Source organism: Chelon labrosus (genome assembly GCF_963514085.1).
Source record: "Chelon labrosus genome assembly, chromosome: 21".
NCBI classification, from domain to species: Eukaryota; Metazoa; Chordata; class Actinopteri; order Mugiliformes; family Mugilidae; genus Chelon; species Chelon labrosus.
Window position 1 is genome coordinate 24,525,067 of NC_140354.1, and position 24,241 is coordinate 24,549,307.

General features: G+C 50.3%; 4 protein-coding genes across 8 annotated transcripts; 1 reads left to right on the forward strand and 3 right to left on the reverse strand.

Annotated features, from left to right (window-relative positions):
- Positions 1 to 2,299: 2,299 nt before the first annotated feature.
- adsl (adenylosuccinate lyase) lies at positions 2,300 to 9,258 on the reverse strand. Its single transcript, XM_084571009.1, has 12 exons — positions 8,885 to 9,258; positions 4,842 to 5,045; positions 4,717 to 4,761; positions 4,482 to 4,561; positions 4,183 to 4,354; positions 4,038 to 4,084; positions 3,771 to 3,861; positions 3,616 to 3,685; positions 3,361 to 3,508; positions 3,095 to 3,275; positions 2,832 to 3,008; positions 2,300 to 2,422 (listed from the first exon to the last, which is right to left on the reverse strand). The coding sequence occupies exons 1-12, from the start codon at positions 9,026 to 9,028 to the stop codon at positions 2,336 to 2,338; spliced, it is 1,446 nt and encodes a 481-aa protein (XP_084427135.1). The 5' UTR covers positions 9,029 to 9,258; the 3' UTR covers positions 2,300 to 2,335.
- A 792-nt stretch (positions 9,259 to 10,050) lies between these two features.
- LOC311506883 (GTPase IMAP family member 8) lies at positions 10,051 to 15,555 on the forward strand. The gene is made up of 6 exons (XM_084571008.1): positions 10,051 to 10,445; positions 10,794 to 11,349; positions 11,652 to 11,749; positions 11,888 to 12,019; positions 12,102 to 12,692; positions 14,560 to 15,555. Exons 1-6 carry the CDS (start codon positions 10,415 to 10,417, stop codon positions 14,631 to 14,633), a joined length of 1,482 nt encoding a protein of 493 aa, XP_084427134.1. The 5' UTR covers positions 10,051 to 10,414; the 3' UTR covers positions 14,634 to 15,555.
- Positions 15,556 to 15,691: 136 nt separating this feature from the next.
- Positions 15,692 to 18,062, reverse strand: atf4b (activating transcription factor 4b). Of its 2 annotated transcripts, none has more exons than XM_084571019.1 (3): positions 17,908 to 18,062; positions 16,778 to 17,218; positions 15,692 to 16,694 (listed from the first exon to the last, which is right to left on the reverse strand). In XM_084571019.1, the coding sequence occupies exons 2-3, from the start codon at positions 17,112 to 17,114 to the stop codon at positions 15,844 to 15,846; spliced, it is 1,188 nt and encodes a 395-aa protein (XP_084427145.1). In that variant the 5' UTR covers positions 17,115 to 17,218; positions 17,908 to 18,062; the 3' UTR covers positions 15,692 to 15,843. The 2 variants fall into 2 exon arrangements, with proteins under 2 accessions (XP_084427145.1, XP_084427144.1); XM_084571018.1 differs by having other exon boundaries at positions 15,692 to 16,697; positions 17,908 to 18,061.
- Positions 18,063 to 18,276: 214 nt separating this feature from the next.
- Positions 18,277 to 23,872, reverse strand: LOC311506886 (uncharacterized protein). 4 transcript variants are annotated; one of them, XM_084571013.1, is made up of 9 exons: positions 23,284 to 23,872; positions 23,012 to 23,173; positions 21,674 to 21,780; positions 21,473 to 21,586; positions 21,158 to 21,256; positions 19,786 to 20,028; positions 19,662 to 19,701; positions 19,465 to 19,522; positions 18,277 to 19,093 (listed from the first exon to the last, which is right to left on the reverse strand). In XM_084571013.1, exons 3-9 carry the CDS (start codon positions 21,734 to 21,736, stop codon positions 18,358 to 18,360), a joined length of 1,353 nt encoding a protein of 450 aa, XP_084427139.1. In that variant the 5' UTR covers positions 21,737 to 21,780; positions 23,012 to 23,173; positions 23,284 to 23,872; the 3' UTR covers positions 18,277 to 18,357. The 4 variants fall into 4 exon arrangements, with proteins under 4 accessions (XP_084427139.1, XP_084427141.1, XP_084427140.1 ...); XM_084571015.1 differs by having other exon boundaries at positions 19,786 to 19,848; positions 19,930 to 20,028; positions 23,012 to 23,872; XM_084571014.1 differs by having other exon boundaries at positions 21,674 to 21,747; positions 23,012 to 23,872.
- Positions 23,873 to 24,241: the final 369 nt, after the last annotated feature.

Here is a 24,241-nt window from a genome sequence, read left to right on the forward strand (position 1 = left end):
TGAGAAGCAGCATGAGGAGCAGGAACAGGAGCAGGATGAGGAGCAGGATGAGAAGCAGCATGAGGAGCAGGAACAGGAGCAGGGTGAGGAGCAGGATGAGGAGCAGCATGAGGAGCAGGAACAGGAGCAGGATGAGGAGCAGGAACAGGAGCAGGATGAGGAGCAGCATGAGGAGCAGGAAGAGGAGCAGCATGAGGAGCAGGATGAGGAGCAGGTTGAGAAGGAGGGTGAGGAGCAGCATGAGGAGCAGGTTGAGGAGGAGGGTGAGGAGCAGCATGGGGAGCAGGTTGAGAAGGAGGATGAGGAGCAGCATGAGGAGCAGGATGAGGAGCAGGGTGAGGAGCAGGATGAGGAGAAGCATGAGGAGCAGGAACAGGAGCAGGATGAGGAGCAGGATGAGGAGCAGGAACAGGAGCAGGATGAGGAGCAGGTTGAGAAGGAGGGTGAGAAGGAGGGTGAGGAGCAGGATGAGGAGCAGGATGAGGAGAAGCATGAGGAGCAGGAACAGGAGCAGGATGAGGAGCAGGATGAGGAGCAGGGTGAGGAGAAGCATGAGGAGCAGGGTGAGGAGCAGCATGAGGAGCAGGATGAGAAGGAGGGTGAGGAGCAGCATGAGGAGCAGGATGAGGAGCAGGGTGAGGAGAAGCATGAGGAGCAGGATGAGGAGCAGGAACAGGAGCAGGGTGAGGAGCAGGAACAGGAGCAGGATGAGGAGCAGGATGAGGAGCAGGAAGAGGAGCAGGTTGAGGAGCAGCATGAGGAGCAGCATGAGGAGCAGGAACAGGAGCAGGATGAGGAGCAGCATGAGGAGCAGGAACAGGAGCAGGATGAGGAGCAGGAACAGGAGCAGGATGAGGAGCAGCATGAGGAGCAGGATGAGGAGCAGCATGAGGAGCAGGAACAGGAGCAGGATGAGGAGCAGCATGAGGAGCAGCATGAGGAGCAGGAACAGGAGCAGGGTGAGGAGCAGGAACAGGAGCAGGATGAGGAGCAGGTTGAGAAGGAGGGTGAGAAGGAGGGTGAGGAGCAGGATGAGGAGCAGGATGAGGAGCAGGGTGAGGAGAAGCATGAGGAGCAGGGTGAGGAGCAGGAACAGGAGCAGCATGAGGAGCAGGATGAGAAGGAGGGTGAGGAGCAGCATGAGGAGCAGGATGAGGAGCAGGGTGAGGAGAAGCATGAGGAGCAGGATGAGGAGCAGGAACAGGAGCAGGATGAGGAGCAGGAACAGGAGCAGGATGAGGAGCAGGATGAGAAGGAGGGTGAGGAGCAGCATGAGGAGCAGGATGAGGAGCAGGGTGAGGAGCAGCATGAGGAGCAGCATGAGGAGCAGGGTGAGGAGAAGCATGAGGAGCAGGTTGAGGAGCAGGAACAGGAGCAGGTTGAGAAGGAGGGTGAGGAGCAGGTTGAGGAGCAGGTTGAGGAGCAGAGCTGGAGGCTTGAACTCTGACCTTTGATAAACTGAGTCAGAGCTGATGTGATTCATCTCAGACTGAACTGGGATCAGCTGATCAGCAGCACCTCCTGCTGGACGCTTCATGCTGAGGAACCTGAGGGGAACCAGAGGAACCAGAGTCTCTGATCCTGAGGGGAACCAGAGGAACCAGAGTCTCTGATCCAGAGGAACCAGAGGAACCAGAGTCTCTGATCCAGAGGAACCAGAGGAACCAGAGTCTCTGATCCACGGCTCAGTGCTGCCCCCTTGAGTCTGGACTGAGTCACTGATGAGTCGTTTATTATTAATTAGTCTGTAACATTCAGACCATGGACCTGTTACCATGGTTACCTCCTCTGCAGAACACTTCATTTATTCTATCACATGTGAACACTCTGTCTCTACCTGGTTCTGGTTCTGATTCAGGTTCTGATTCAGGGTCTGGTCCTGACCCAGGGTCTAGTCCAAGGTTCTGGTCCTGACCCAGGACCTGCTGGAGGGTCAGGGGTCAGGTGATTGAACCAGGACCTGCTGGAGGGTCAGGGGTCAGGGGTCAGGTGATTGAACCAGGACCTGCTGGAGGGTCAAGGGTCAGGTGATTGAACCAGGACCTGCTGGAGGGTCAGGGGTCAGGTGATTGAACCAGGACCTGCTGGAGGGTCAGGTGTCAGGTGATTGAACCAGGACCTGCTGGAGGGTCAGGGGTCAGGTGATTGAACGCAGAGCTCTTGGTGTTCACAGGGAGGCAGGAAAGGAACAAGAACTGAACACATGAACATCTAGTGTATGTCCCAGGTAAAGAATTAAACATGTCTCAGTAAGGACACCATGAGAAGGACACCATGAGAAGGACACCATGAGACACGGTGACTGAGTGAAGCAGCTCCTTTATTGATGAACCAGTTAAAGCTCCAGCTCCATCTTCACGTCCATCTTGGCCTTGAACGGCTCCAGCAGGGGACGCACTTCTTCAGACAGGAACCGGGACACCTGGACACAGGGACACAGGGACACTGTTAGTCTGAGACACAGGGACACTGTTGGTCTGACACACAGGGACACATGGACACAGGGACACTGTTAGCCTGAGACACAGGGACACTGTTAGTCTGACACACAGGGACACATGGACACAGGGACACTGTTAGTCTGAGACACAGGGACAATGGGACACTGTTGGTCTGAGACACAGGGACACATGGACACAGGGACACTGTTAGTCTGAGACACAGGGACCCATGGACCCATGGACACAGGGACACTGTTAGTCTGAGACACAGGGACACATGGACACATGGACACTGTTAGTCTGAGACACAGGGACACTGGGACACTGTTAGTCTGAGACACAGAGACAACCAGAGGACAACAAGTCCAATAAAACCAGGGGACACTGTACCTGCTGAGGGGCTCGGCCCGTGAAGGTCTTGGGGTCCAGCAGGACGTCCAGCTGGCCCAGGATGGGGGAGAAGTAGGGGTCCCTCTGAACCCGGTCCAGGAGGTCGTTGTCTCCTCCTTCCTGTTTCACCACAGCAGCAGCTTCCTGGGACAGAACCCGGATCTTCTCATGGCACTCCTGATGGAGGGACACAGGTTAGCCTCCTCCTCCTCCTGTCACCTCCTCCTCCTCCTCCTCCTCCTCCTCCTCCTGTCACCTCCTACCTGTCGGTTTCCTCCAGCCTTCACCATGGCCATGATGATGTTCTCCGTGGCCATGAAGGGCAGCTCGTGGCGGATGTGTCTCTCGATGACTTTGGGGTAAACCACCAGACCCTCGGTGATGTTCTGCAGGGTGCTGAGGATGATGTCCGCCGTCAGGAAGGACTCTGGGAGAGAGATCCTCCTGGAGGAGGAGAACCAGGAGACTGGATTCAGGACGTCCCAGGAAGCAGACATGTTAGCTTAGCGTTAGCTTAGCATTAGCCCACCTGTTGGCGCTGTCGTCCAGCGTCCTCTCCAGCCACTGGACCGACGCCGTCTGCAGCGGGTCGGCCATCAGCGCCACCAGGTGTCGGGCCAGGCTACAGCAGCGCTCGGCCCGCATGGGGTTCCTCTTGTAGGGCATGGCGCTGGAGCCTGGGGACGGGAGGGACGGGGGGACGGGAGGGACGGGGGGACAGGGGGACGGTGTGAAGCTGAGCCTCAGTCTGTTTTTACAGCAGCGGTCTAAAGACAGAACTCACCGATCTGCTCCTTCTCAAAAGGCTCCTCGATCTCCTTCAGGTTGGCCAGGAGACGGATGTCGGTGCAGATCTGCAGCAGAGACATCAAAGAAATAAGTGTCCTCAAGTGTCCTCCAGACTCCACCGGGGGGGGGGGGGGGCATTTCTCTGCTCACCTTGTGGACAGTAGCTCCCAGACTGGCCAGGCTGGACAGACAGTCTACGTCCACCTTCCTGCTGTAGGTCTGTCCCGTCACTAGGTAGGCTCTGGAAGACATGAGGACGTCCAGTAACAGAGACATGGACTCTGATGTCTCTCTATCCTCCATCATCTGTCCCCGACCTCTATCATCTGTCCCCTGTCCTCCATCATCTGTCCCCTGTCCCCTGTCCCCTGTCCCCCATCATCTGTCCCCTGTCCTCTGTCCCCTGTCATAACTTACTTCTTGAAACCAGCCATTTCTGTCACCATCCTGTCGAGCTCCTCCACCTGGAGGCAGAGAAAAACATTTAAAATCTTCCTCCTTCTCCTTCTCTTCCTCCTCCTCCTCCTCCTCTTCCTCCTCCTTCTCCTCCTCCTCCTCCTACCTTGTCGTGGTCCCCCTGGAACAGCTGCAGGAAACTGGCCTGGGTTCCCGTCGTCCCCTTGACGCCCCTGAAGCGAAGGTCGTCTCTGGCTCTCTGCAGGTTCCTCATGTCCATCGTCAAGTCCTGCAGCCAGAGACAAGACCTCTTCCCCACCGTGGTCAGCTGAGCCGGTCTAAGGAGAGACCAGGAGAACATCACTGGAACCAGGAGAACCAGTAGACAACGAGGACCAGGAGAACCAGTTTATCTAAACCAGATCATCTAAACCGGCTCATCTAAACCGGTGGATCCAGACTCACTGATAGTGGGTGAAGCCCAGCGTGGGTAGATCAGCGTATTTCTCTGCAAACTTGGCCAGCCTGTCGATGACTCTCGCCAGCTGCAGACAGAGGATGATGTTAGTGCAGGTTCGTGTCGCTAACGTGCTGCTAACGTGTCGCTAACGTGCCGCTAACGTGCTGCTAACGTGTCGCTAACGTGCTGCTAACGTGTCGCTAACGTGCTGCTAACGTGTCGCTAACATGTCGACCTCACCTTAGGCATCAGGATGTCGAAGCCGTCCCGCAGCATGATGAGATCCTGAGGACCAAACACAGCTCTGAGTGTCCTGTACCAATCTAAACTGGATTAGACTTAACGAAGGACAGAGTCCAGGTTACCGTGTTGTCTCCGACGTAGCACGACGTGGCGCCCAGGTGGATGATGGGAGCGGCGGTGGGGCAACAGTGGGCAAAGGTGTGGACGTGAGCCATGACGTCATGTCTCAGTTTACGCTCCTCCTCCGCCGCCATGACGAAGTCAATGTCCTCAGCGTGACTCTCCATCTCCTGGATCTGAGCTTCTGAGATAGGAAGACCCAGCGCCTGAGGAAGAGGAAGACGGGGTGAGGAAGACTGGAAGAGGTGAGGAAGACAGGAAGAGGAACTGGTGAGGAAGAGATGAAGAAGAGGAAGACGAGGTGAGGAAGACAGGAAGAGGAACTGGTGAGGAAGACAGTAAGAGGAACTGGTGAGGAAGACTGTAAGAGGAACTGGTGAGGAAGACAGGAAGAGGAAGACGAGGTGAGGAAGACAGGAAGAGGAAGACGAGGTGAGGAAGACTGGAAGAGGTGAGGAAGACAGGAAGAGGAAGACGAGGTGAGGAAGACAGGAAGAGGTGAGGAAGACAGGAAGAGGAACAGGTGAGGAAGATAGGAAGAGGTGAGGAAGAGGAACAGGTGAGGAAGACAGGAAGAGGTGAGGAAGAGATGAAGAAGAGGAACAGGTGAGGAAGAGGGAGGAAGACGAGGTGAGGAAGACTGGAAGAGGTGAGGAACAGGGAGGAAGAGGAACAGGTGAGGAAGAGGGAGGAAGACAGGAAGAAGAAGACGAGGTGAGTAAGACTGGAAGAGGAACAGGTGAGGAAGAGGGAGGAAGACAGGAAGAGGAAGACGAGGTGAGGAAGACATGAAGAGGAACAGGTGAGGAACAGGTGAGGAAGACATGAAGAGGTGAGGAAGAGGAACAGGTGAGGAAGACAGGAAGAGGTGAGGAAGAGGAACAGGTGAGGAAGACATGAAGAGGTGAGGAAGAGGAACAGGTGAGGAACAGGTGAGAGACAGGTGAGGAAGAGGAACAGGTAAGGAAGATAGGAAGACCGAGCGACTGAGGAAGAGGAAGACGAGGTGAGGAAGACTGGAACAGGTGAGGAACAGGTGAGGAAGAGGAACAGGTAAGGAAGATAGGAAGACCCAGCGCCTGAGGAAGAGGAAGACGGGGTGAGGAAGACTGGAAGAGGTGAGGAAGACAGGAAGAGGAACTGGTGAGGAAGAGATGAAGAAGAGGAAGACGAGGTGAGGAAGACAGGAAGAGGTGAGGAAGACAGGAAGAGGAACTGGTGAGGAAGACAGGAAGAGGTGAGGAAGACAGTAAGAGGAACTGGTGAGGAAGACAGGAAGAGGTGAGGAAGACAGTAAGAGGAACAGGTGAGGAAGACAGGAAGAGGTGAGGAAGATAGGAAGAGGAACAGGTGAGGAAGACAGGAAGAGGTGAGGAAGAGGAACAGGTGAGGAAGACTGGAAGAGGAACAGGTGAGGAAGATAGGAAGAGGTGAGGAAGAGGAACAGGTGAGGAAGACTGGAAGAGGTGAGGAAGACTGGAAGAGGAACAGGTGAGGAAGACTGGAAGAGGAACAGGTGAGGAAGACAGGAAGAGGTGAGGAAGACAGTAAGAGGAACAGGTGAGGAAGACAGGAAGAGGTGAGGAAGACAGTAAGAGGAACAGGTGAGGAAGACTGGAAGAGGAACAGGTGAGGAAGATAGGAAGAGGAACAGGTGAGGAAGACAGGAAGAGGTGAGGAAGACAGTAAGAGGAACAGGTGAGGAAGACAGGAAGAGGTGAGGAAGACAGTAAGAGGAAGACGAGGTGAGGAAGACTGGAAGAGGAACAGGTGAGGAACACAGGAAGAGGTGAGGAAGAGATGAAGAAGAGGAACAGGTGAGGAAGAGGGAGGAAGACAGGAAGAGGTGAGGAACAGGGAGGAAGAGGAACAGGTGAGGAAGAGGGAGGAAGACAGGAAGAGGAAGACTGGAAGAGGAACAGGTGAGGAAGATAGGAAGAGGAACAGGTGAGGAAGACAGGAAGAGGAAGACGAGGTGAGGAAGACTGGAAGAGGTGAGGAACAGGTGAGGAAGACATGAAGAGGAAGACGAGGTGAGGAAGACTGGAAGAGGTGAGGAACAGGTGAGGAAGACATGAAGAGGTGAGGAAGAGGAACAGGTGAGGAAGAGGAACAGGTGAGGAAGAGGAAGAGGAACAGGTAAAGAGGAAGAGGAAGAGGAACAGGTGAGGAAGAGGTGAGGAAGAGGAACAGGTGAGGAAGAGGAACAGGTGAGGAAGAGGTGAGGAAGAGGAACAGGTGAGGAAGAGGTGAGGAAGAGGAAGAGGTGAGGTAGAGGAAGAGGTGAGGAAAACTGGAAGACGGGGTGAGGAAGACTGGAAGAGGTGAGGAAGAGGAAGAGGAAGAGGTGAGGAAGAGGAAGAGGTGAGGAAGAGGAAGAGGAAGAGCATCTATTGCAGCTTCAACTGTTGATGATGAATTCTATTCTGAGTTGATGACGTGTTGAGTTTAAGGAAGTCGGGAGATAACAGACCTCGTCAGGAGACACTGATTAGATTTAGAGACATCATGAGACCACAGAAGAAGAAAGAGTCTCTGTCACTGGACTCTGGGGGTCAAAGGTCAAAGGACACTCAGGTCAGGATCAGGTCTGAGGTTCGGTTCAGGCTGACTGGTCCAGGTCCAGGTCCAGGACAGAAGGTCTGAGGACAGTGGACTCAGCTAACGCAGGTCAGGTGAGGGGACACGAGACTGAGGGTCTGTGTCCAGTTAACGTCCAATAAGAGACGCAGCGTTTCAGATTAAAGTCCAGACGTTTATCTGCACGTGTCCTTGAACGCATCACACGCCGTTAATTAAAGTGAATGAAGAGGGACAGAGACGTTTATCTGCACGTGTCCTTGAACGCATCACACACCGTTAATTAAAGTGAATGAAGCGGGACAGAGACGTTTATCTGCACGTGTCCTTGAACGCATCACACACCGTTAATTAAAGTGAATGAAGAGGGACAGAGACGTTTATCTGCACGTGTCCTTGAACGCATCACACACCGTTAATTAAAGTGAATGAAGAGGGACAGAGACGTTTATCTGCACGTGTCCTTGAACGCATCACACACCGTTAATTAAAGTGAATGAAGCGGGACAGAGACGTTTATCTGCACGTGTCCTTGAACGCATCACACACCGTTAATTAAAGTGAATGAAGAGGGACAGAGACGTTTATCTGCACGTGTCCTTGAACGCATCACACACCGTTAATTAAAGTGAATGAAAAGGGACAGAGACGTTTATCTGCACGTGTCCTTGAACGCATCACACACCGTTAATTAAAGTGAATGAAGAGGGACAGAGACGTTTATCTGCACGTGTCCTTGAACGCATCACACACCGTTAAAGTGAATGAAGAGGGACAGAGACGTTTATCTGCATGTGTCCTTGAACGCATCACACACCGTTAAAGTGAATGAAAAGGGACAGAGACGTTTATCTGCACGTGTCCTTGAACGCATCACACACCGTTAAAGTGAATGAAAAGGGACAGAGACGTTTATCTGCATGTGTCCTTGAACGCATCACACACCGTTAAAGTGAATGAAGAGGGACAGAGACGTTTATCTGCATGTGTCCTTGAACGCATCACACACCGTTAATTAAAGTGAATGAAGAGGGACAGAGACGTTTATCTGCACGTGTCCTTGAACGCATCACACACCGTTAATTAAAGTGAATGAAGAGGGACAGAGACGTTTATCTGCACGTGTCCTTGAACGCATCACACACCGTTAAAGTGAATGAAAAGGGACAGAGACGTTTATCTGCATGTGTCCTTGAACGCATCACACACCGTTAATTAAAGTGAATGCTGTAAAGACTCCAGACTCATGTGTCTCATGTGTCTCTGTGAAGACTCCAGACTCATGTGTCTCATGTGTCTCTGTGAAGACTCCAGACTCATGTGTCTCTGTGAAGACTCCAGACTCATGTGTCTCATGTGTCTCTGTGAAGACTCCAGACTCATGTGTCTCTGTCCCCTTTCATCTATATTTGGAGCAGGAAACCTGAGCGGAGCCTGAAGGTCACAGACTTTAAATAAAACAGACCTGCTCGGCTTTAGCCAGGAAGATCCACAGCTTCCTCCAGGTGCTGAACTTCTTCCTGTCGCTGAAGTTGAACGACATCTCTCGGCTGGCGTATCTGGACACCAGCGGGGAGCGGTACTTCAGGAACTCATCGGCGGCTTCCATGACTCTGACCCGGGGCTGAGACACCGAGACACACCGAGACACGCACCGAGACACACACCGAGACTCTCTGGAGCTCAGTGACCGGGACCCTGCAGCTGCCTGCGGATAAGAGCATGAGGCGGTCCTCTTTACGACACTCAGTGTCCACTTACGGCGCGTGGTCTGTTTATGATTCCTCGCAGCTGTGTCGCTTTACGGCAGAGAGGGCGGTGTCAGAATATCTTTGAGTTAAAGAGAAAACGATGAAATAAAACAAATAAAAGATAAAAATAAACGTTAACTGTAAAGGAATCAGCTGTTGATCTGTTATTTTATGTTTAATTCTTCTTGGTTGATGCTGAAGCTTCTGTTTTAGACAGAAATCACGTTTTCTCTTTTATTTGGAAAGTTTATCCATAAATATAAAAACTGAGGAAATATTAAAAGAGATTTTATAATCCTTATTGATCATCTTTATTCTTTTAGTTTTCTGTTCCTGTGTCAATGAAGCTATAAACACACACACACACACACACACACTAACACACACACACACACACACACCAACACACACACACACACACACACACACACACACACACACACACACACACACCAACACCAACACACACACACACTAACACACACACACACTAACACACACACACTAACATCTCTTATAGGACGTTCAGTTCCATCAACTGATTGTGATGCAGCAGCTGATTGATAAAAACATGCAGCTGTAAACAGAGATCCCTCTGCTCCTCCCTCCCCCCTTCCTCTCCCTCCCTCTCTCTCGTCTCTCTCGTCTCCTCCCCCTCTGCCCCCCCTGCCTCCCCCTTCCTCTCCCTCCCTCCCTCCCTCCCTCTCTCGTCTCTCTCTCTCTCTCCTCCCTCCCTCCCCCCTTCCTCTCTCTCTCTACTTCCTCCCTCTCTCTCGTCTCTCTCGTCTCCTCCCCCTCTGCCCCCCCCCCCCCCTCCCTCCTCCCTCTCCGTCCCCCCTCCCTCCTGACTGCAGTCTGCTGCTGTGACTGAGTGGGAGGAACAGCTTCCTGGGTTTAGTCTCAGTAAAATGACGAGGCGTCTCTCTGGAGCTGCTGCAGGACTGGATCCATCCTCCAGTCCCCTGCATTGCACAACCTCTCCCCAGTGAGGAGGAGGAGGTTGAGGAGGAGGAGGAGGAGGAGGACGAGACACAGGAGACGAGGGACAGGAGACGGAGGACGGAGAGCAGCCGTAGCCAGGCAGACCAGAGACATGAAGACAGAACAGGAAGCAGCAGGACGAGACAGCGTCTGAGCTCCAGATCTGCAGCTTTCTGACGCCAGGAAACAAATCCACGGTGGAGGCGAGAAGGAGACGGAGGAGAGGGGGGGAGGAGGAGGACGCCAGAGGTTCTGCTCACAAGATGGCCGCCGTGTCCTCTGCCTCCGACTCTGGTGAGTCTCTGCTCTGCATCATCCTGGAAGATGCTGCATGTCCTCATAGAGGACAGAGACATGTGGAGACATGTGTCCTCCTCTCTGCAGAGACATGTGGAACTATGTCTCCACATGTCTCCACATGTGTCCTCCTCTGTCAGATAACATCAGACTGAAAAATGTCCACATGTCTGTCTCTCTGAGACAAGTGTAGTTCCTCCTCTCTGAGGGACAGACATGTTCTTTCCAAAGACGAGGTGTGTTGAGGGGAGAGACGGGGGGACAGGGGAAGTTAAAGGGAGACAGGTGACATCTAGCATCTCTCAGACCAGAAGATCCTGACCCTCTTATCTGATGTGTTACCAGGGGACCCGCGGGGCCGCCACCCCCCAGAGCGCAGGCTGCTCCTCCTGGGGGGCCCTCAGTCTGGGAAGACGTCCACAGCTAACAGCATCCTGGGGGAGGAGGTCTTCGAGGCCGGGACAGAGACGACCCACAGCAACGTGGGGCAGACAGAGATCTTTGGTCGTCGAGTGACCGTGGTCGACACCCCCCCGTGGGCCGTCCCCCCCGACCCGGAGGATGACACCGAGGCCGACACTGACGAGAACGCCGGCGCCGAGTCTGAGAGCCTGCCGCGGCCCCCACCTAGCCTGGACAGCGAGGGGCCGTGCATGGGGGCCATTCTCTGCCCTCCTGGGCCCCACGCCATCCTCCTGGTGGTGTCGGTCACCCAGCCCTTCACCGACACCCAGAGGAGGGCCGCCGAGGAGCAGCTGGGGGCCCTGGGGGGGGGCACCTGGAGGTACTCCATGGTCGTCTTCACCAGTGTGGACCAGCTGCCCCAGGGAGTGTTCATCGAGGAGCACATAGCCAACACTGGAGACGCCCTGCAGTGGCTGGTGGAGAGGTGTGGAAGCAGGTAGGACGCCCACAGCTCCCCCTGGTGTCTGGGGGCAGTATGAGCCCCGCCCCCTCCATGTTAGTGGGCGTGACTAAATAATACAGGTCACAGAGATTGTAGGTAGTTAATATAAAGCTGATGTATGTTCAAGTTATTTGACACCATAGAAACAGGAAGTGAGGTCATGGTGATTGACAGCTGCCATGACAACGTGTACTAGTAGCTGTGAGACTAAATCCAGGTTGTTTGGGTTTAGAGATAACTTATAAATTAGTTCATAATAATAATTATATTAAGTTTATAATGTTTTCCCTCTGCAGGTATCACGCCTTCGACAACACTCGTAAAGAAACAGAAGACAACACACAAGTACCTGAGCTGATGGAGAAGGTGGAGGAGATGATCACTGACAACCAAGGTTTGGGCGGAGCTATAGAACTTGTCAGATCATACTGTGAATGGTAACACTGCATGTACCCCTGCATGACCCTAACCCTGACCCTGACCCTGACCCCGGCCCTGGCCCTGACCGTGGTTTACTGGTGCCCTCCTGCAGGCTGGTACTTTGAGGTGAATGAGTTGATCTTACTAGAGGAGGAACAGGCCAGAAGAGCTCTGGAGGAGGAGAGGATGAGGATGGAGGAGCATGCTCGGCAGAGGGAGCAGATGATCGGAGGACCTCCCCGAGGTATGGAGGGCCGGGTCCTGTAGAACCGAACCAGTGGTGGGTCTTGTTTTCCTCTGTCTGACCATCATGTGTCTCCCCTCAGAGCTGCGGCTGCTGTTGTTGGGCTGGAAGGGCGTTGGGAAGAGCTCGGTGGGGAACGCCATCCTGGGCCGGCGGTTCTTTGAGTCGGGGCAGGAGACAGAGCTGTGCCTCAGGAGACAGGCGCTGGTGTCGGGCCGTCGGGTCACTATCGTGGACACCCCCGGCTGGGACTGGTTCTCGGTGAGGAGGACCCCGAAGCGGATCCGGCAGGAGTCTCAGCGGGGGGCCGCCCTGCTCCGACCCGGACCCCACACCCTGCTGCTGGTCCTGCCTGTCGTCTCGTCGCTCACAGCCAGGAAGAGGCGGACGCTGCTGGCCCACATAGAGACTCTGTTTGGAGACGGCGCCTGCCTCCACACCATGGTTCTGTTCAGCTGTGGCGACTGGCTGGGTCGGACGCCCATCGAGGAACACATCCTGAGAGGAGGCCGTGAGCTGCAGAGACTGCTGGAGTTCTGCGGCAACTACTACCACGTCCTGGACAGCAAGACGCCAGGAAAGGACCGGAGCGTGTCCGTCCTGCTGGACAAGATCGAAGAGATGATCCGGGAGAACGGGGACAAGGCCTTCCTACCCATCCAGACCGAGTGGTGTAAGTCTTAGTTAGGGGAAAGAAAGGGTGGAGTCATGGGGGGGGGGGGGGGTGGGGGGGGGGGGGCACAGAGAGTTTTTATTTCTTTCAGAAGTTTCTACATTTCTTCATAAAAATGAATCAAAACGTCCTGAAAGATCACACTGCCCAAACCAGGACATTAGCACCCCCATGTTTGATGGAGGGATGAGGTTATGATGCTGGAATGATGCAGTGTCTTTGTCCATCACACCATGGTTGTTCAGTGGATTCATCAACATTAACATCAGCCAATGAGAGAGAGGCCTTTAGCTGCTTAGAAGTTCCCCTGGGTTCCTTCGGGACCTCTCAGACTATTATGGAGTGATCTTTGTTGGTGGACCACTCCTGTGGAGGGGAACAGTCGTCTTCAATCTGTCTGACTGCGGATTATTTGTGGGTTCCAAACTCTTCAGAGAGGTTTTGGAAACTTTTCCAGCCTGATGAGCAACAACAACTCTTTCTCTGAGCTCCTCAGAAAGCTCCTTTGTCCACAAACATGTGTTGTGAAGATCAGAGTGAAACAAATCCCTGATTTATTTAAACTAAACCAGGAACTGAACCACACCTGAGTCTCATTACATTGATGGAAACACTTCTGAACACATGGACTCTGGTTTAATCCTAGAGGAGCACCTCTCTGATATTGGCTCATTTTAGTGTTGAGTAATTTTTATGAAGAAATGTAGAAAATGTATTAACTCTAACGTATGCATTTAATTGACTCTAATGTATGTGTTTCATTGACTCTAACATATGTGTTTCATTGACTCTAACGTACATGTGTTGTGTTGACTCTAAATGTATGTGTGTTTCATTGACTCCAACGTATGTGTGTTTCATTGACTCTAACGTACGTGTTTCATTGACTCTAACGTATGTGTGTTTAATTGACTCTAACGCATGTGTTTCATTGACTCTAATGTATGTGTGTTTAATTGACTCCAACGTATGTGTGTTAATTGACTCTAACGCACGTGTTTCATTGACTCTAACGTATGTGTGTTTAATTGACTCTAACGTACTTGTTTTATTGACTCTAACATACCTGTGTTTAATTGACTCTAACATACGTGTGTTGTGTTGACTCTAACGTGTTTCATTGACTCTAACGTTATGTGTGTTTAATTGACTCTAACGCACGTGTTTCATTGACTGTAACGTACGTGTTTCATTGACTCTAACGTATGTGTGTTTAATTGACTCTAACGTACTTGTTTTATTGACTCTAACATACCTGTGTTTAATTGACTCTAACATACGTGTGTTGTGTTGACTCTAACGTGTTTCATTGACTCTAACGTTATGTGTTTAATTGACTCTAACGCACGTGTTTCATTGACTGTAACGTACGTGTTTCATTGACTCTAACGTATGTGTGTTTAATTGACTCTAACATATGTGTGGTTAATTGACTCTAATGTACCTGTTTTATTGACTCTAACGCACCTCTGTTTCATTGACTCTAACGTACCTGTGTTTCATTGACTCTAACGTACGTGTTTAATTGACTCTAACGTACGTGTGTTTGACTCTCATTGACTCTAACGTGTGTGTTTAATTGACTCCGTGTTTCATTGACTCTAACGTATATGTGTTTGACTCTCATTGACTCTAACGTACCTGTGTTTCATTGACTCTAACGTACGTGTTTAATTGACTCTAACGTACGTGTGTTTGACTCTCATTGACTCTAACGTATGTGTGTTTAATTGACTCTGTGTTTCATTGACTCTAACGTACGTGTTTAATTGACTCTAACGTATGTGTGTTTAATTGACTCTGTGTTTCATTGACTCTAATGTATGTGTGTTTCATTGACTCTAACGTATGTGTGCTGTGTTGACAGTGAGCGAGGAGAGCTCCTACTCCTCTGATAACACTGAACCGGAGGACGACTGCCGAGGATGCCAGCTGCAGTGACTGTGAAGGAAACATCACCTCATGTACGATCACCTCATCCAGATCATCCTCTCTAACTCTGGACAGTTTCAGGGAAATGAAAGACCAGCCTCACTGTTCACCTGACAGTCACTGAAAGATCACGTCCGGGACTAAATGTCCAAACTGTCCTAGAATCAGCAGCTGCTAAAGAGACGGCGTTTCAGCCTCATCGTTCTGTCTGCACTGATAAACCTTTCTGTTACAAGACGAGGAAACCAAACAGGTAGATGCCTTAGAGAACCACGGCTGCAGCAGTGAACCGGGACGGTCTGATCATTAAACAGTGGTCATGTTGTGCTCAGAGTCTCTTCAGGACTGAACCTGGGACAGCTACAGCAGCACTGATGAGTCCTGTGTGTTTTAGTTTGAGGGAACGAGTGCAGACTCAGTTCCCTGCAGAGCGGCTCGCTGCCTCAGCTCCTCTTCATGGTCATGCATCGGCAGATTCAGCTTCGTGCCTCAGCATCCGAGCATGAGCGTGGGCGTCCAGCGTCCTGCAGGCTACATCCAGCTTTAGCATGCTAACCAACGACATCACCTCATGAACCACGCCGCTGCTACATGACAGTTTTTCTACATCCTGAATAAATAATGAATATGTAATGAGCTGGGAGGCATGTTCAGACACCGCATGCAGATCAACGAGTGCCTCACTTTTACCTGATGACATCACGTCCTCCTTTACAGCCGCAAAAAAACCTGACAGGTAGAAACGAACCCTGTGACCACTGCCTCCACCTCCTCCCTCTGCTCCATGTAGTGACGTGACTAGCATGACGTTAGCGTGTGGTAGGATGTTTCATTCACTGTAGCTGTGAACATGTGTATATGTACATGTGAAGCTCTGTGTCACATGACCTGTGGCGGTTCATCCTCAGATGACAATAAATGACATCCTATTGTTTATGATGTTTCTGCTCATTGACCTGACTGATGGTGCAGCAGTAGCAGGAGGCCTCCTCTAGGGGGAGGCCTCCTCTAGGGGGAGGCTCTGTTCTGATCTAAGGATGTTTATTCTAACCAGAACCACTCAGATCTTCATGTTTCAGACTCTTTATTCAGATACAGTCAGGTTATTAATACACATTAAACTATTAAAAGACATCATTTAGTGAGGTCCATCTACAGGAAGATTAATACACAGATAAATACTGGTTTGATAAAAGACAGTCATTGCTCCCTCCGACCACTAGGGGTCAGCACCTTTCCTGATCCTGGCCAGACGAACTTCCTCCATCAGCTCCTTCAGGTACTCAATCTCTCGGGCCATGGACTGGACCTTCTCCGTCAGCTCCACGTTCCTCCTCTCCAGCACCGCATGCTCCTCCAGGAGGGCGTCCTGCTCCGCTCTCTTCTTCTGTCGGTACCGAGTGGCCGCCGTTTTATTCTGCTCCATCTTCTTCTGCTTCTTGTCCCGTGGTGCCTTCACAGCTCCTCCTCCTCCTCCTCCTCGGGGGGGCTTCACCCTGGGACTGGAGGAGCACGGAGAGGCTGGAGCCACTCTGGGCTCAGGGTAGGGTCTGGTTCTGGAGGACCTTGGTGGAACAGAGGCAGGGGGGGGACAGTGGACGACCGCAGGGGCGGAGCCTATCCCTACTTCCTGTTTGGGAGCCAGCACGAGGACGATGCGAGTCGGAGACAGGGACAGGACGATCCTCGGGACCTGGGGGAGAACAGAGGCCACGACGGGTTTCACCTCGCTCTCTGAGACGTCCACCTCGCTGCCCAGGTCCAGGGTGGAGGGGGACATGGGCTCAGACTTGATCTCCAGCTCCTCCTGGGGTTCTGGGACAGTCGGGGGGGAGGACGGGACCTCCTGTCCATCGATGCAGGACTCGGGCTCATCCACTGTGATGACAGAAGGGTCTGGACAGGTGGGAGCTGACATGGGGGGCAGGGTGAGGCAGTCCAGGGAGGCCAGGAAGTCTTCTGGGGGGCTGGGGGTTTCCTCAGCAGGACTACAGGATCCGATCAGAGAGTCCAGGTCCAGGTCACTCAGGTCCATTTTCTCAGACATCCAGTCCAGGTCATGGAGGGCGTCTTCTGAGGAGACAACCAATCAGAGGGAGTCATTATTAAACTGACCACAGCCAATCAGAGAGCACCATCTAAACGACATTTACCTTCAACAGCCGCCAGCGTCTGGCTGCTCTTCAGCTGACCACAGGGACCCAACCACGGGGAGGAGAGCGCCTCACTGCCGGCCTTGTCCCCGTGGAGGAGGACGGCCGGCGGCGAGGGAGGAGGGGAGTAGAAGGGGGGAGGAGAAGAGGAAGAAGACAGCGATGACGCAGGTGAAGTGTCCCCCTCCATCGAGGCTCCTCCTCCTTCCTGTTGTTCCTCTTTGTCAGGGTGAAAGAAGATTGAGGTCATGGCGTCAGCCATGGGAGAGGAAGGGCCCCAGAGAAGGGCCTCCATGTCTTCCAGGCCAAACGGCGAGCTCGTCATCATCGTGGTCATAATGGCTGTTGTTGGTCACCAGGGGAGCGCGTGACGAGGGTTCAGAGGCGGCGAAGTCTTTTATGCTGTCGAAAGCAGCAGTGCTGAGGGGTTCCACGAAGGACCTGCAGGCGGAGACAGACGCGCCGTTAGAACGTCTTATAAACACATTAATACTACTAGTCTATGAGTACCTCATTAACACACACACACACACATATATATATATATATATATAAAATACATATATATAATACACACACACACACACACTATTACATAATATAATTATATTAATTAATTCGGGTCAACACGTGGTTAATAAATCTTGTTTTTAATGTAAATTATCTTATTATCCATCAGCGTCACTGCGCCTGCGCAGCCTCGCTTCCGCCCAGTCTTATGACTCTGACGTCACCTGACAAACAACCGTCACGCGCCTTCTCTTCCGCCTACGTCCCGCCGCCATTTTGACTCTTTTGTGTGTGCCACGCTGGCGCGCGACGGCCTCCGCAAAACAGAAATGACTCGAGAAGAAGGATAAAGTGATAAATTATCAAAGTGTTCGGCTGTGACGTGACGATCTGAGCCAATAGGATGACAGCTGTCATGTCTGGGTGTTACGTCACTTCAGTTCCCGGCCTCATAGTTTAATATAATAAATGATAAAGTCATTATTTCTACATATTCGACGAGTCTTTGGTTGACATTAACTCTAAATGTCCTGACCGACGTTACAGACTCTCGGCGGGGCCTGTGAGGGCCGCGGGCCGCAGGGAGCCCCTCCCGACACGTTATTAATAAAAATACTCACGACATGTTGCTGAGTGAGAGAGACTCAGTGCACTGGCTGGATGCACTGTGTTGTTGGCTGCTGCTGGGTCGCTGACCACGTCTACGCTGCCATCTCTGCCGACAGAGGCGACTCAGACACGGCTGTAACTTCTGCTGCTGCTCGGGGACAAAATGGCGGCGGGTCGGAGCGCTGCTAATATAAAGCTACAGCCGCCAGAGCCCGTCTCCTTCCGCCTGACGCTCATATCACTCCGCCAGTCTTCCGCGTTCCAGTCTCCCGTCGTCACAAAATAGACCCCACCGTTTCTAAACTTTATTCATTCAACACAAATAAACGCAGTGAGTTCATTCTATTCACTTTATTATTTTTTACAATTATACAATATTAACAAGTGATAAATGAGGCACTAATGATGATGAATGAATAAATTAGCTTCTGAAACAAAGTGCATCACAGGTGTCCTTTGACTCAGGTGAACATGGTGCACATGTGTTCCAGGTGGTCCAGCTCCTCCTGCAGGTTACAGGCCAGCAGCTCCACTCTTCCTGAAAACTTGCTCTTGTTGGATGCCTTCAGCTTCTGGTTCTTATTCTCTGTGAAGTACTGATCCATGTCTTTGGTGAAAGTCTGCAACAGCCTCTCAGACGGCGTCCCACCCGTGTGCGCTGGCGTCCTGGTGTCGGTGATCTTGGCGTAGACGTCCTGAGCCAGATGAGCCGTCCTCACTGCCTCCACTAGAGCTCCGGCCCGGTGTAACCTGGCCAGGTCCAGCCTCCGCAGCTCGTTCATCCCACACAGGATCAAGTCCAGACACATCTCCAGGTCGACCACATCCATCCTGTAGTTTTCCACCAGACCCTCCACCGTCGTCCTGTCCACCATCTTCTTCTTGGCTTTGACAGCGTGGGCACCCATACCACCTGCACCTGCCACCATGCCGGCACCGACCGCCGTAGCCACCAGAGAGATACCCATGGTCACAGGGGCCAGGGCGATGCCCACCACGGCCGTCACGCCTCCCACGGCGCCGGTGGCTCCTCCAGCGATGCCCATGTTTTTACTCTTCTGCTTCGCCTTGTCCACAGTGCCAGAGATGCTCCTGAACTCTGAGATGATGTTCTGCAGCCGGTCTTTGGATTGGGCCATGAGCAGCTTGTAGAGGTAGATGGCTCTCCTCAGGTTGATGGCTCTCTGGTTGAACAACCTGCACACACACCTCGTCTGTAAAGGACCTCGCTAACCTGAAACTGGTGCTTTTATACACTACGACATATCTTTATTATCTATTAAACAGTATTTATACATCTTGTACCGTGGCATATACTCATATACTGTCTTTAAACTAATTTATAGTTGACATATCTTCATATTATTGCATTATATTCTGAATATACTTTAGAGTATTTGTATTTACCAAATACATTCTACCTCACTGTACCTTTACTTTTTCTCTAGAAAGTAGCTTAGTGGCTAATGAAGGGTTAGCATATGTTTATGACAGTTTACATGCAATAAGTTAGCACAGCAGCTAGCAGACTTTTCCAATATCTAGATAAGACAATGGTTTGTTATTACCTGACTTCCTCTTGGACATCGAGTCGGTACAGTGACGTCAGGTTCAGGAAATCAGACTCTGTCGACAGAAACGAGTCAGTGAACATTTGCTTTAAAGTTGCTTTAAAATGAACTGATGCAGAGTTTTAACAGTCGACATCTATGAGTATATTCTAAATATATTATAAATGTATTATAAATGTATACACTGGTCTTACTGGACAATCGTCTCAGCCATCTCAGCTGCACGGTGACGTCCTGAGGGTGAGGACAGAGGACAGACACTTTAACATACAGTTTATCTCAGGATGAATCTGAGTCACTGATCATCTGCAGACTCACGTCGTCTAAGTTCAGCTGATGAGACGAGTAGCTCTGATAGAGAGACGCTGTCCTCAGGGACGACTGTCCAGCCAGAAAGACATCCATTAGAGCACAGTAAAACACAGTAACACACATGTCTCTGTCTCTGGGTCTGTGTCTCACCGTGTCATCAGGCAGGACGTCCACATATGAAGGACAGTGTGTCTGGAGGAAGCTTGGTAGAGGAGGTGGAGGGCTGGTTGGAAGTGGAGGAGGACTAGTCTGTGTCAGATAAAGAAAACCTCCTTAATAATCTTTATTTATCAGGTCTGAGCTCTAAGTGTCTCCTCATTTAACCAGAACGTCTCTGACAGGACAAACATTTAGAACCAACAAGACAATTATTCACATTTCCTTAATTTCTAACCTTTAAATCAACAGACATGACAACATGACCTTTAGTTCTGAGCTGACAGGATGAGGAACTAAGAACTATGAAACAGAGTCTGACGCTATGAAACACTACGCTCTGGTTTCTGTGGTACATCAGCTTTAAAGACGCCAGTACCTCAGACTGTGACGTTCCATTAAATAATCTAAATGTTTTACAAACTGCTGAATAAAAATACAAAATGCACAAATGAAAATAAACTAAGTTAAATGATACTGAACTCTTCTGTTGTTGTTAGCATTAGCCACAGAAACTGGCTTAGCTTCTTCTTCCACAACAAAGTTCATTCATGTCAAGTTCATGCTTCTAACAGCTCAACCCTGATTGGCCGCTCTGAACCAGAGGAAGCTACCTGATTGGTTCACTTCCATTGTTATCCCTTACTATTCCCCCGACTGGTTTTTCAACCTGAACAAGTAAAGATATGTTCCTGTTGAGAGTCTGACATGTTTTGAGGTGTCACATTCATGTCGTCATCAGCTCCATCTGTGATGAGGACGCCTGATAAAGACGGGACAGTTTCAGTGACGTCTGTCATGTCTGACAGGACGTCTGGCAGAGCTGCTTTCCACGTTCTTTTCATGGCTCACTTATCACGACAGCACGTGTGTCCTCACCTTATGTCTCTGCTCTGGCACATGTCCAACAACATGTCCAACAACATGTCAGCCTGTAATGTCTCACCTTAGGAGGCGTGGCCTTATACACGGACACAGGGTTTTGGAAGGACGCCTGCTGAGGACAACGAGGAACCGAGGGTCTGAACCGGATGCGGTTAGGGTCTGAACCCTAACCGCATCCTGAAAGAATAATGACAGCAAGAGGACATGTGTCTGAGGACATATGTCTGGGGACAGGATTATGGGGACATGTACCTGACTGTGTCTGAGGACATGTGTCTGAGGACATGAGGTCCACATGTCTTCATGGTTTCTTAGTTAAATAATAAATCATCCTCACCTCACACTGAAGACTCGCTACAGACGAAGCACAGCTTCTGTGGAAAGACGCTGGAGGACGAGGACGAGGAGGTGCCTCCCCAGCGCCGGGCGTTGGAGGCTATCACAGAGGAGGAGACACGTCCATAATAAATACTCATCAATCACAACTATAGATACTGATGATTCTTTGATCTATTGGAAACAGAGTGATTAGTAATCTAGCCTAGCTTAGCTAAAGCTGTTAGCTTCATGCTAAGCTAGGCTAGCTCTGTTGATCACTGAGCAGTGGATGAAAGCATCAGTATTTATATCTTGAATGACAGAATGAACTCACCTTCACAGGTGACGGCCCATAAAGACTTGGTTTCTGACGTCTGTCCACCGGAGGTTTCGGAGGAGGACGGACAGGATGAAGACGCTCTGCTGGGAACCCGTTACCATGGGGATTCTGGTCACATGACATGGACACATTCATTACAGTAAATCAGTCTGAGAGCTGGAACACACAGATAACAGATCAGCTGATGGGTTTTACCGTCACAGCGTCCGGGTCTTCATAGATGGACTGAGACGGGTCCTCTGAGCTGCTGGACTGCATGTCTTCAGTTTCTTCAGAACAACATTAAGGATGAAATCATGATCCTGTTAAAAGTATTAGACAGAGAAACTCTGATGAGTCCTTTAAACGGTTACCAAACGTTATCTGACATCTACCAGGAACATCTCAGGTTTCTTATACAACCGACAGTCGACCAGTTCATCTTCAGACATTATCAGTCTGAATCATTAAAGATCACATCACATCTACTACTAATTAACTCCATTAGTTTAGGCTGAACACCAACCAAGGCCTCCAGCTTTAAGACGCAATGTTAACATTTAACCAGCTGCTGTCTCTAATGGATCTCTACCTACCGCTGGATCAGAACCATCAACAGCTGCTTGTTGACTTGGAGACATGATCCAGAATCTTTTAAAAGGCTCTCATTACTAATGAACAGACATCACTGATTCATGTGATCATTTCTACTAGTGGTTGAATGAAGGAGTTAAACTCCTCTTCCTCAGATCAGCCCTGTTGAGTAGGTGGTCTTTAATGTGACCCAGGACTCACTGTGTGTTCACACTACCAAAGGAAGGAGGTCACATGTGTCCCAGACCACCTCCACATGTGGACTGACACCAGATCAGTGTTCACACCTGGACCTGTTTAACCTGGACTCTAGAGACCAGATCAGTGTTCACACCTGGACCTGTTTAACCTGGACACTAGAGACCAGATCAGTGTTCACACCTGGACCTGTTTAACCTGGACTCTAGAGACCAGATCAGTGTTCACACCTGGACCTGTTTAACCTGGACACTAGAGACCAGATCAGTGTTCACACCTGGACCTGTTTAACCTGGACTCTAGAGACCAGATCAGTGTTCACACCTGGACTCTGGAGACCAGATCAGTGTTCACACCTGGACCTGTTTAACCTGGACTCTGGAGACCAGATCAGTGTTCACACCTGGACCTGTTTAACCTGGACTCTACAGACCAGATCAGTGTTCACACCTGGACCTGTTTAACCTGGACTCTAGAGACCAGATCAGTCTAATGGTCAGGTGTGAACTGAACCTGGGATGTTTGGTCAGGTCAGATGATGACAGTCTGATTCCATTTAGCTGCTTCAGTCTGAGGGTCTATCGTATCACTGGACACCTGGACAATAATGTCGTAAATAAAACTAAAATAAGAGGAGACCTGAGCAGTGAGAATAGAATCAGACGACAGAGCCGTCAGATAATCCACTGATCAGATTAAAGCTTGATGAGGAATCAGCAGCCATTAGAAAACTTCTAAAACTGTTTGAGAGTTTGATCCTACCGTCATGCTCCAGTCCAGACTCCTCCACTGATCATCGCTGGTTTCTTTAAGTCCAGACTCAGGTGTCGTCTTGTTCCTGCTCACATTTTGATCTCGTCTGTTTTTGAAGCAACGTGAATTCCTGCGACGTCACAGAGAAGTGAAGTGTGGGTGGATCCTTTACTGTAACCTCAGAAAAAATGGGAGGAAAGAAACCTGATAAGAAACTCAGAGACACCTGGAGAGTTAAAATCACTGATTCATAAAGATATGAGATTTAAACTAAACTCTACCTGCAGACCCTAAACCTGCTCCTGCTGCAGACGAGTTTTTCCTGATCCTGATGGCTTTGTGTCTACGTCCATGTGTACCCTCCTGACTACCAGCAGCTCACATTAATAAGCCTGATATCTCCCACACACTGCACGCTACTGAATTAACTCTGTGTGCGTTCTACAGAGAACGTTTAGAGCTTTTCAATGATACCAGATGTGAAGGGGTGGAGCTCTGGTACCTTTCAGAATCAGCTTTAATGGCCAAGTATGTACACATACAAGGAATTTGACTCCGGCAACTTTCTCTTTCTCATTAAGGACGATGTCAACCGTCAGTTATATGTCTTAAAAATAAAACTTTTCACTATTCTAATTACAAAGACTGGGGACAAAACCATAGTGACTGAACATGATGTATTTAGTGTGTTACGGGGATTCCACCAGAAACTCGTCCAACGGGAAGAGTCACTGTCTTCACCTGTCTGACGGCTCAGGTAGGACGTCTCGTCCAATCACAGGGGTTATGTTTTATTACAACCAGAGCTAGCTTAGCTTAGCACTAAGACTGGAAACACAGATTATTAACATGTTTATTTACGTGACTCATTAAATCTCATCTGTTAAAGTCTGAAACACGTTTATTTATTTTCTTTATATTTGAGTCAAACAGACAGGTCAGCCTCTAAACCAGGAAATGACGTCACATTAATTAATGACCTCAACGAGCTTCACCTGAGAAGGTGTAGTGGTTGGTCTCCGGCTTATTTATCATTTACTGAAATAAACTTTTCATGTGAGTAGACTGTTGTCATGGAGATAATTCATGGTTTAATTCATTAATTAATCTAGTTATATCTAAATCTCAACATACAGCTTCACTTTTTACTTCTCATCTCAGCCACTTCCTCAATCCTCTGGCGCGCGCCTTAACTCAAACCTCGTGACAGCTCGTGCACCGGTTTTTAATAAGTTTGAT